Source organism: Pseudorasbora parva, chromosome 13 (assembly GCF_024679245.1).
Source record: "Pseudorasbora parva isolate DD20220531a chromosome 13, ASM2467924v1, whole genome shotgun sequence".
NCBI classification, from domain to species: Eukaryota; Metazoa; Chordata; class Actinopteri; order Cypriniformes; family Gobionidae; genus Pseudorasbora; species Pseudorasbora parva.
In genome coordinates, this window is record NC_090184.1 from 39,093,554 (window position 1) to 39,106,422 (window position 12,869).

General features: G+C 38.0%; 1 protein-coding gene across 3 annotated transcripts in view; it reads left to right on the forward strand.

The window, feature by feature from the left end:
• The window catches only part of slc6a8 (solute carrier family 6 member 8), a 62,982-nt gene that overhangs the window by 31,168 nt on the left and 18,945 nt on the right, over positions 1-12,869 (forward strand). For all 3 annotated transcript variants that reach the window (XM_067414328.1, XM_067414330.1, XM_067414329.1), the window contains exons 8-9: positions 8,492-8,604; positions 9,145-9,282. In XM_067414328.1, coding sequence (XP_067270429.1) covers positions 8,492-8,604; positions 9,145-9,282 — 251 coding nt within the window. The remainder of the gene's footprint in view (positions 1-8,491; positions 8,605-9,144; positions 9,283-12,869) is intronic.

Consider the following 12,869-nt stretch of genomic DNA (forward strand, 5'->3'; position numbering starts at 1 on the left):
GTATGAAGTGATAATATTTTTAAATGACCTGGCAAGATTCCACTGACTTTATACAAAATGACCCTCACGTCCTTGAATTTAATGAATTTTCATAGGATCGTGGCTTCAACATGTTGGTGATATCATACCAGTGTACTGCATGTTTTAAAGGGGTCAAATTAAACATGTGAAGGATCATGTCCTTGCTCTTTTCACTAGGCTTTTCATGATGCCAGGTTAAGTTTAATGCAAATATTAAATTACATTGAATGTAGCTTGTGATTTCTTCTCAGTGAAGTAAACACAAGTTTCTTTTTATGGTCATATTGATGTTTTGAACTCAACATCTGACAGATCCGCCACCGGGGTACCAAAATTAAGTGCTAATCTGTAGTCTGTACTGGTACTATAACAGTCATGGCTGGTTTAAACACATGGGAGAGATGGATTTTAAATCAAGTCAAGTCAAAATTATGTAGTAGCTTCACAATGTTTCCATCCACCTATTTTTATGCAAATTTTGGGTTAGCGAATCAAAAAAAATGCTGGATGGAAACGCCAAGATGCACATATATCCTAAAAATGCTCAACTGAGACAGTTACTTTTTTATCCAATAAGAAGACACGCACATTAAAATAAAATACTTACATGACTTTGCCTCAACAGAGGATGTGATTGGATAACTGGACTAACCAGCGATTGGTTTCATTGCACAGCATCACAAATGTTGGTTAGATCATTCTGAAATGCCTGAGCCAAAGTCTGTCCTCAGAATGATTTGGTATAATGACCTCCCAGAAGCGTCTCACATGATTGCGTTCCCAAACATCAGGCATCCGAACGCAAGATAACGTGAGAGCATTTATTGTGTTTCGTCTGCACGCTCTGAGGCGCAAATCATTTATGATGTGTGACGAAAGACAAAACAGATGCCTCCCTGATTGTAGGAACTTCCATTGTTATTACTGATATTCTGCACTAATTTCACAGGAAGTGATGGTTTTGTTCTCTTAAATCCGCAATAAGTTAAATGAGCATTTTTAGATAGAAGCATAGCTCCTGTAATAAACTACAAAATAAGAGTTTTTAGGTTGTGTGTCCCCAAAGTGTGTTTTTAAGGCGGCTGGCGTATTTTTCCAATTGTTATGAATGGGAGCGCCGCATTTTTAAAACGCCATGAGCGTGACAAGACGCTGAGTGCCTATTCCATGCTCAAGTGATAAGTGTTCTGCATTTTTTACTGAATGCTAAGAATTGAAGAATGTTCAAATTTGAGTAAAACGCAGCGCTCATACTGTCACGCTTTACCCAGCCGTCCAATCACAGTGGAGGAGGGGTGGGACAAATGCCACATTCTGCTTGTACAACGTCAACAGATGAAAACGTGCATAATAACGAAACAAAATGATTTAAAACAAGAGCCAGAGCAAATACTTTACAGTGTGTCAGGATTATATAGAAACAATACAGAAACCAACTCTCTGTGAAATGAGATATTAGCATAGACTGTAAAAAACAAAATGGACGTAGTGTCCGTGACGTCAATCATAGGATTCTGATGAGCCGTTCTGAAGCGCAAAGTAGAGCCGAGCTGGCCGTCGCGATCTTGGCAACGCGCCACGCCCGGATAACATAAAATGGGCAAAGAGGCGGGATGTGGGCGGAGCTTATGCAACGCAATGACTATAGACGGCGGATAAATGGCTATCCACCTGCCACTCACAAAGTAACCAAACCCTTAATTATGCAGAACTTTAAGGCTTTTGACGTAAACAAATTTCAACAAAATTCACTCCCCTCACAGTTGTCATGAAGGTCCAAATTAGCCGTATAGACCAAAACCACAATTTGTACCAGGCTGTAAACATGTTTTTTTCTGCTGTAAAGTTGGGCATTTTAACATGGGGCTCAATGAGATTTTGCTCCCTTCTGGAGTCTGTCGAGGAATTGCAGTTTTGCAAGGAATTACTTCCGTATTGGCTTCAAGAAAGACCGCGGGAGCATGCTGCTTGGATATTAGTAACACTTCTGTGGATATTCCGTATCATAGCAAAGTGTCTCAACTTAAAGAAAAAAGAAAACAACACTGCTGCACTGCCAAAACGCTTTCAAGTGCCCACAACTAGGCATTTTCAGCAGTGCCGCTTTTTTTCCCATATGATATGGAATATCCGCGGAAGTGTTACTAGTATATCGTTCTCACTTTGGTGGACATGCAACCTTGGGGCCAGATTTACTAACAGCTTGCACCAGCACAAACCCTCTTTTGGCGTTAAAAAACTAATGTCAGGATTTACTAAAAAAAACACAGGGAAAGATTTGTGAAAAACACTATTGCAAATGCATTTTAGATGTTTCCATTTCAGATGCAAAATTTATGGGAGGAAAGTATTTAATCAATTCAACTCCGCGCCCCACCCGTGGGCCCAATATTGCATCATCATTCAATCGCCCCAAAAAAGGTCTTAAACCAGACAGTAATTTGCGCTGCTCTTGGTAGATTGTGTTGGTCGTTATGAAAATGATCCGGCCGCGTCTGTGTTCTTTCATTTGCGTGTCGTCAGTAGAACACACGTAGAACTTTACACTCCCAGCTGCGTTTATTTGGAGTTGCGCTCATGCTAATTTGGCGTTTAGTAAACTTGGCCCTTAATGTTACAAAGTTGTTCATTTGTGAAACAAATATCATTTCATCTGTAAAGCAGCTCTAAAAAAAATCATAGTGTCATTATTACGTTCAGTTTAGTGATTTGAATTTCAGGAATCAGAAACCACAAAAAAGTGACACCTTTAAAAATACATCGAGAACGCACAGACACACACACACACACACACACACTAGAGCTGTCAATCTTCCTCCATATCCCATTCGAATTTCATTCATTATTTTTGTTTAAATATTTGAATATTAAATGCTCAAATTTGACTTATTATCTCTCAAGCTAGTCCATTTAAGTTTAAACATATTTGACAACGTATCACTTACACAAAAACAAATAAATCTTCTAATGGCCAAGACCGCAGACCTCACTCTCTCTCTCCCTCAGCTCACGCTCTCTCTGAGTATAACGGTTTAAATAATCAAACTTTGAGCTAATCAAGAGTTTTGTGCAAGAAATTTAAAAAGGTCCAGTGGCATGACATTTTTATTTTATGAGGTTTTTCAACATTAATATGAGTTCCCCTAGCCTCAATGTTGTCCCCAAGTGGCTAGATATTTTGATCGGTGTAAAACGAGTTCAGGCTGTCTTTCTCTGCCTTTGAGAAACTGAGAGCCCAGACGAGCTGATCTTGAATTCTCCAGTTATGACGTCATACCAGGAAAGGTTTCCTCCCCTTCCCCTGCTTTACCCGCCCAGAGAATTAGTAGAGAATGGATTCAGTTTATCAGTGGATGTCAGCACAGCACTGGCTTTATCATATGGATTCGACAGCACCGCTACAAACAGTGGGTAACAGTGTTCATTAATGCCTGATCTGGGATCAGTGATTCCTGATGTGTAATCATTCACGTTCAGACTTTGTTTCTAAATCGTTTAATACTGTCAGTCCTACCGCTGGCCGTCTTGAGGCATCAGTGAATCAAGCCAGTGACTAAAACGATTAGAGCATTCAAGCCAGAGGACTAATATCAGTATAGAAAAAAAGCCTTTTATTTCTAAATGATGACATTTTTTTATGTAAAATCCATATTAACAATATAAGTACACCTCAGGAAATATTATAAAATAATAGAAAAATCCTTGCCATGGGACCTTTAAGGTCGCGACTCTTGTCCCAAATATAGCAGGCTTCATTCAGTGATTGAAACAAATATGATTAATATTAATTTAAGTTTTACAGCATATTGAGGGAGCTGTGCAAGTACTGTGGTAAACACGGAGCTTTTCCATGACACGAAGCGATAAATAATCAAACCAGTGTTAGCAGTGCATTCATCCTTTATTCATGCAACATCTCTTCAGTCAGTACAGTAGCATACACTTTAGTAATGTTTCTGTTTAATGTTAAATAAAATGAGGCATGGTGTGCTAACTGTATCTTAGAGCTTGCATATAACTTTATCTTGCGGCTCAACAATTTTACCTCCTACCGACCAAAATCCAACGTACTTCCAGACATGGCCTTTTAGATTTTGGAAGGTTAAAATGGCTTTCTCTGCCGCGTTCGAGTTGGGCTCTGCATTTTCTGCCATCTCTGCAAGCATTGACGCTGAGCCTGACAGTGCGACTCCTGTGACCTGTCCCTGAACCCCATGAGCGCGCTCACTCGCAAAGCAGACAGCCACGCCTCTACTACCGCAGGCGTTTTTCTCCACCTTTTTTTCCCGAATATTAATTTTCACCTTCGAATTTGTTTTTTGTTTTTTTACTATTCTAATATATTCGAATTTAGAATATTTGTTGACAGCCCTAACACACACACACACACAGACATGTTTTGAATGTGCATCTGTAAGAATGAGTGAGAGTGCGTGAAAGCTCATCTGCGTGTGTGTTGGTCCTTGTCTTCTAGTGTGTCGTCTGTGTCAGTGTGATGTTTAGAGACAGATCCTGAGGTCTAAAAAGACTTTCTGTGTCAGTCGGCTTGTGTTGTGATGTCCGAGTGGGTTGTGATGTGCTGTACTTCCAGACAACTTTGAGAAGGAAACCATTGACACATTGTTTGTGGCTTTTTCTTATTTTTCATTTTCCTGCAGCACACAATCGGATGACAGTTACAGTTAGAATGCGAACCAGATTCCCCGTCATAAATTTGATGCTTTGACTAGTTTTCCTTGATTGTCTTCAGTCCCGTATATATATCTTGTGATTCATATATATTCATTTATATCTCTATATCTATATTTTGGCTTTATTTAAGTATTAATTTAAGGATTATTTAACCAGGAACTTTGCCTCTTGAGATGTGCACATCTCGATTTCAAGAGGGGTCCTGGAGCAGTCTGCCAACGCAGGTAAACCTCTGATATCTAATGTTAGCATTTACACCACTACTACAGCCCAGCCCTAAAGTCAGCACCTACGAGAGTCTGCCGACACAGGCAGGCCTGACATGCACAGCCTAGCCTAGCGTCATTTCACAATTAGGGTCATCCATCTTGAGAGACGAAGCCAAAGTGTGGAAAAGCTGTAAACTCAGTCTGTTTTAACCCCAACACAATAGAAACATGCCAATGTCTAGCACTAACATTCTCCAAACTTCTGTCAGTGCAGTTCAGTGTTCAATCTCATAGAACAGTCACTTGACGTTACTGTAAGACACATCCTTCTTCTGGCTCTTCACCTTGTATTTCCATTAAATTTCCCTGTATCGTGATTACATTTATCAGCCATCCTATTTAAAAAAAAAAGTAACATTTGTTGTTAGGGCTGCCGCAATTACTGATTAATCATCTAATCGTGGTTATTCCATCTAATCCAAGTTATTTGAGATAACCACAGTCACTGTGCAGTATAAATTTCAATCACATTTTGCCAAAGAATAAATAAATAAAAACATTATTAAAGAAAACAAAGAGAGCAAAGGTCTCGTACTAAATGAGGGTTATTATATTATATTATATAGGCATAGGTTATTTTTATTATTATAATATTATTATTGTATTATATATATGATTCCAAGTAAAACAATAACATAGTAGGCTTACACTTAAGTAAGTGGCATGAACACAACCGAATTAAAGTGTTAATCCCAATTATTTGAATGACAATTAAAGGGGCTATATTTAGAAATCAGAAACGACACCAGTGGCCCTTAAGGCATCTATTGCTCACGCTCGGACTTGCGCACACATAACGTACAAGAGACACAGATTCGAGGCCTCAATATACTCAGTGATAAGTTCTTTTTTTCTTCTTCACTTAGAAGTAAAAAGTTGGAAATAGCTTTGCAGCGATATACTGTTAACGGACATCCCAATGCCGCCCCCGCTGCGGAGAGTGGCATTTACTGGCATAGCTGCACGCTTAACTCAATAACTAAACGAACGCAACAGAACTCAACGACAGCGGTGAGAAAGCAGCAGTTAAGAAAGCATCTGATCATAGCCATGTGGACATCTTTGCACCAGCTATGCAATTCACTGGCATTTTGTCGACAGATGAGTTGATTAAAACGACACTGTTATGATAGTTTGATTATAAATATATTTGAGACTTCAGACTATATTAGACACTCTTTTTTTTCACTGGCCCCACAAAAAATAAATAAATAAAAGTTGTTGTTTTGACCCATGTAACATTGTATTCTAATAAATAAACCACCAACATTTTTGATACCGTTTAACACTTCTCGATTGATTCATATTCGTTACCCCAGAAAAAAACTAGCCTAACTAGTAACTAATATAAAGTAAAATAAGAGCAAATGAACATATTATAAGCAACAGCTCAAATAAACACAGCAGATAAACAACGACGAAAATAAATAAACAGTGCTTTAAGGTTTTCAGGCAAGTCTAGGTATAGAAATTGAATAATCAAATCACAAAATGTATTACATTTTTAAAAATCACCTAATCCTTGTTAAAGTTACAAAAGTTATTCAGTCAAGAGCAGTGAATGATTTTCTTTGGCTTTTGTTGTTTTATTAACATTAAAAACACAGCAGGAATATTAGGCTGCTGTCCCTTTAAGACCAAATACATGGATCCAATAAACGGTTACACATGCATTTTCTTTCTGTTTACATTCAACACATAACCGATAGTTTTCTGTGAATACTCGCCAAGATGGGCCTTTTGTCGTTTCAAGCGCAAGACGCGAAAGAGAGCTCAGTTCAGGACCCGCGAGCTGTTTTCCGTGCGCGCACAGAGAACGCAGAGACTCACAGCGTTCTCACAGAGTTCTCTTTCGTGGCTTCTTGGGTTTATATTTGAATGGTTAAATATCGCTTGTTTAAATTGATCAGACTTAAAAACGTGTACTAACATCAGCTGTCCTGAGCGTCTTTTTTTAGACTGGCGCTGGGGCAGTCCTTATAGTCAAGCCCTGTAGATCTGGCTATGTGAGACTATAGTTTTCTTTGCGCGACACATTGACATTACAGTACAGTGGTTCTTTTGGTATTGTCCTGAACATTATATAAGCATTAGTTTCATGTGTCATTAAACGTAAGAGAGGCTCTCGGGGGTGCACGTAAACGTCACAAGTCTTTCTTGAGTCTTTCAAATAAAAATGTGGCTTTCAGAGATAAGCTGGGAGGTTTTTTAGGTTTTGTTGCAAGCTTTGGCAAATGGCAATACAAAAAGCGATTATTGCATATAGCTCCTTTAATTGTCCACACAGAATTCATGATCATGACAGGCGCATATTTGTTGGAAAGTCATGTAAAAACAGTCGTTGGCAATAGATCGCTGACAATGCATGAATATCCCACCTCTGCACTTAAAGGGGTTATATAATAATAATAATATGACAAGTTACATCGAACACAACTGACACATCAATTACACTTTATGGCACATCCGGTCATAAAAACCTAATAATGACAGTACGATATAATATTCCCAAAAACCTAATGAGCTATCTCAAATAAAATATATAGAAAACATGTTAAACCATGTGCTCTTCTATCGTATAGCAGAAGAATCTCAACATTACCAATCAGCAACCTTAACTGATCAAAATGTTTTAGAAATCTATACATTTTTCAGTACAAAATGCTTTATGAATTTGTCAGTGTACTTCAGGCTTTGCAAAGAGGCTGTTTTTGATGGATGGAGCAGCTAAAATCCATATTGGAAATAAGTGTAGAAACTTTGCATCTCTTTTTACATGCAAAGAGGGCTCAAACATAGAAGTCTTACATTATAAATAATAAGTGTACAATATGATTACTTCTGTTCTTCTAATTTTAGACCAAAATGCAGACATTCATGACATTTGTTTACCAGCTCAGTTTAGTGTACATTTACATTTATTCATTTTTTGTGTCCCTTTATATTTTAGGACACACAAATTAGAAATGTGTCAGATGACAAACTCAAATTTGTACTTAACCAGCTTTTTAAATTTGTCTGACCATAAACTAACCGTATTGTAAATGTGTGTGCTGTGATACTTACCAGTATTATAGCAGATGACTAATGACGCTGATAGATTTAGACGCCCACGATGCTAACAAGCACTCACAGGCCTCTAATGAGACACTGCCTACACTACATTACTGTTCATCTCCAATCAAAAGCATTAAACTGAAATGCTAGACATTAATAACCACTAAATGTCTAATTGAAATCTGTCTTCAAGCTAGAGGAGCAGTAAAACAAAAAAACTATATTAAAAGAAAAAGACACGAAAAAAACTATATCCCTCCGTCCCTTTTTTTCACAAGCTATCACTTCGTTTCACCTCATCCAGGTGCTTCTATCTCTCATACTCTCTCTTTCTCTTTTATTCAGTTCTGTCTCTCTGTTCCGTTGGTGCTGTACGTGTGTATGTGTGTCTGAGTTGCGGGCGGCCTGTAGCCCGTGGTGACGCGTCTCTCATGTTTCTCTTCTCCCTGCAGGACCCGGTTTGGCGTTCATAGCGTACCCTAAAGCCATTTCTCTGATGCCCGTGGCTCCGGTGTGGGCTGCCCTGTTCTTTATCATGCTGCTACTGCTAGGACTGGACAGTCAGGTCAGTTCAGTTCACATGGAAACATCTCAAAGTTGATGTGTGTTGCTGTTTCATGATATTAATAGCCAAGGTACGAAATGAATTTGATCAATTCTCCAAATGTAAAATCACATTATTAAATTGATGGACATGTATTTTGTTTACCACTTTTAAAATAATGACAAACATATTATCCAAGTAAAACTATATTATTACCATAATAATAATAATTATTACAATCAGATCAATATTTTTTGCCACTGACTTTATTTTTAAATATATATAAAATATTTAAAATAATTATATAACACTATAATTATTAAAATAATATTAATAGTAATATAAATAATAATCTCAGTGGCAGTTGCTTTTTTTTTTAGTAAATATCTTCCATGAATCAGGGTTATCATAATAAACTTAAAGTAAAACCATTTAAAAAATTGTTAACTGAAATAAAAACGAAATTTTACAGTTAGAATTTTTTTTTAAACATTTTTCCATGTTTTGAGTCTTAAAGAAAATCTATGAATAACACATCTGACTGACTTTTTTTCTCCCCAGTTTGTTGGTGTGGAGGGTTTCGTAACTGGCATTCTTGATCTTTGCCCTGGAAAGTATTACATGCGCTATCAGCGTGAAATCGCTGTGGCGATCTGCTGTTTATTATGCTTCATTATAGATCTCTCCATGGTTACACAGGTGAGTCCCCTTAATGAAACTCCTCTTGTGGTGTGAGAATATCAGCATCTTATTCTCTTACAATCAGTAGTGTTATACCCTCATTAGGCAGATAAGAATATATCTGGTTTATGGTTTATCCCAAGCCCTTTTACTGGATATTAGATCATCATGCTCTCATTCAGAAGCTGAACTTGTTAGTGTGTGTGGGAGTGATGTGACTCCTCAAACAATCACTCAAAAGTTTGTGCAGGAAAATAACAACCTGCAAGTATTTGGCAAGGTTAAGGATTTGCTCTTGTGAGATGTTCCTGGTCTGCAGTGGTCAGTATCTATCAAAAGTGGTCCAAGGAAGGGACAGTAGTGAACCGGCGACGAGGTCATGAGTGAAGGCTGGCCTGTGTGGTCCAATCAAACAAGACAAGCTACTGTAGCTCAAGAAGTTAATGCTGGTTCTAATAGAAAGGTGTCAGAATACACAGTGCATCGCAGTTTGCTGTGTATGAGGCTGCATAGCCACAGACTAATCAGGAGGCCCATGTAGACCCCGTCAACCACAAAACAAAAAGGGTTCAGTAATGGTTCGAGGAGCACAATGAGTTTAAGCCGTTGACTTGGCCTCCAAATTCCCCAGATCTCGATAAAATCTGCTGAACAAACAAGTCAGATCCATGGAGTCAATCTACCTCACAACTTACAGGATTTAAAGGATCTGCTTCTTACATCTTGGTGCCAGATACACCTTCAGGTGTCTAGTGGAGACCATGCCTAGAGCCCATGGTCAGGACTGTTTTGGCAGCAAAAGGGGGACCAACAGAATATTAGGAAGGTGGTCATTGTTAGGCCTGATCTCTGTGTATATATATATATTTTATATGTATGTATGTGGTCGGTACAACTTTTTTTAAAGAAACAATTTTATACAGAAAGTATGCATTAAGGGGAGACACTACAGGTGAATAGAGAATTTTCTTAAATTACAAGATATCACTATGAAACTTTTCCAGTTTGTTACTGGCATAAACATAAGGAAAAAAAATGTATTACAAGTTTTGTATAAAATAATGGTTTAATATGCAAATGAGGCCTGTATACTTAAAGGGGGGGTGAAATGCTGTTTCATGCATACTGATCTTTTTACACTGTTAAAGACTTGGAATCCCATACTAAACATAGACAAAGTTTCAAAAGTTAAGGTGGACGTTTGATGGGAGTATTTCTTTGTCAAAAATACTACTTCCGGTTTGTCATAAGTTTCGGCAAGTTTTTTGAGATCATGCGTCCCCTTTGACGTTAACGGGGGCGGAATTTCCTTGTATGGGCCTTACGGACAATTCTACCGGAAGCGCGTGAGAGAGAGCGAGGGAGAGAGCGAAAGTAACAGGCTACGCCCATCAAAGCGCTGGCTTGTAGGATGCTAAACAGGTGATATAACCAGTAGCTACTGACTTACCCACAGATAGGCCGGCGGTCGATCTGTATTAGCACTTTCCTCACGCGACGGGCGAATCACTTTCCTCACAGAGCGACTCACTTTCCTCACGCGGCAGGCGAATCACTTTCCTCACTGAGCGAATCACTTTCCTCACAGAGCGACTCACTTTCCTCACGCGGCGGGCGAATCACTTTCCTCACAGAGCGAATCACTTTCCTCACAGAGCGAATCACTTTCCTCACAGAGCGACTCACTTTCCTCACTGCAGCGCGCTGCTGCACACGTCATTATTTAGCTCCGGTCACACGACACGCCCCCACCCGCTCGGCTTTTTTCGGAAAGACTCGGAACAGCGCATCTTTCTTATATAATTATAAAAAAAATAAAGACTTTTCGGAGATATGCAGGATGCAATGCTACTCTATAGGTACTCAAGATTGACATGACACTGACTGAAACTGAGTGTTTCACCCCCCCTTTAAATATTCGCTCATTTGCATATATTTCCAAAAGCAACATCTGGAAATTGGAAAGAACCAGGTTCAAAATTCTTGATTCTATTTGTTGACATATTAGATGAGAGGGCTTTTACAGAGGGGATTCTGGATATCTTATTTTGTGCTTTAGTTAATTATAGAATACTGACAATAGCCTTAAAATCAATTTTCGCCATATTTTTTGGAGTAAAAAGACCTATAACTCAATATAGAAATTATATATCAACAACTCCCTCTGTAAAAGCCTTCAGAATATAGTTAAGTATAAGACTGGAAAAGTTGGTGTTTGTAGATGCTACTTTAAAGGCCTTTAAAGTTTTGTATTGTATAATTGCATACATTTCCCCCAACCTAAAAACAAAATATATATTCACTTAATTAATATCAGCAGTGTATAACATTTAAAACACGTGAATGAAGAAATTATCAATGCCTTATGCTGAAGAGAACTATCTTAAAGGTCCTGTTCTTCGCGTGTTTTCTAAGCTGTGATTATGTTTAAAGTGTGCAATATAACATGAGTTCATGTTTCGCGTGTAAAAAAAACAACAGTATTTTTCACACAATTGACTTATCTGTTCACCTCTGTTTTCTCTGTCCTAAAAACGCCCTGATGATTTCCTTGTTCTATGAAGTCCCTCCTTCAGAAACACGTAACGAGTTCTGATTGGGCCAGCGCTTCCCGTGTTGTGATTGGACAGCAGCTTAGCGCTCTTTGCCCGGAAAGCTCCCGCCTCCTACCATAACGGGGAGATGCAAGCGCTGAATGCGCGCTCTTCTCCACGTGAGAGAGCAACAAGACCACGTCCCCTATTTTGCGGAGGGTTAGTCAACAAACGGTTCTAGTGACGTCTTTACATCCCTGCACTTCCTGCTGTAGTCCAAACCGGCCGTTCGCTGTAGGCTTTGAAAGGGAACTTCTGTTAAATAAAATATCTCGCTTGGCATTGAACTTTGAGCTTAATAATTTTACAGGTATTATTTATGCTCTAACAGCAACATTACACTAACTTAAGTTTGAAAGATGGAATCGCTAAGAACGGGACCTTTAACAAACACATAAAAACAGCAAAAAACTGTCCCTGTTTGCTGTATGTTCATATATAACTATATGAATCTATTTCTGACAGGGTTTCATCATCCAGGGTATATACAGCAATCCTTAAGTTAAATTTACTACTTTTTAATACCTTTTTTACTACCTTCAGAATATTTTTTAAAACCATCACGACACTGAATTGCAAGTGTTAATCAGCGACCTTTCTATTATTTACACAGATTTTGACATATATAACATACAAAAAAGAATAGATTTAGAATCGACACCAGGAGGAAATCTGTTATAAGTTATCATTCAGACACAGTAAAATAGATCTCAACATTCACAAAGGTTGGTTAAGGTGAAGCATTACTGCATACACATTTGATTTACATTAATAATTGGTAATTCAACAATTAAATTATTTAGTGTTTTTTTTAACAACAAAACCTGAGCCAAATATTACATTTCTATAACTGTGATAAGTTGTTGAATTTAACAAAATACTAAAAACTAGTGCTGTCAATCGATTAATAACTTTAACTAGATTAATCATACATTTTTTCTGTGATTAGTCACAATTAATCGCAATAAAAAATAAATGTTTTTGTACGTTTTTAATATATTTTTAATATAA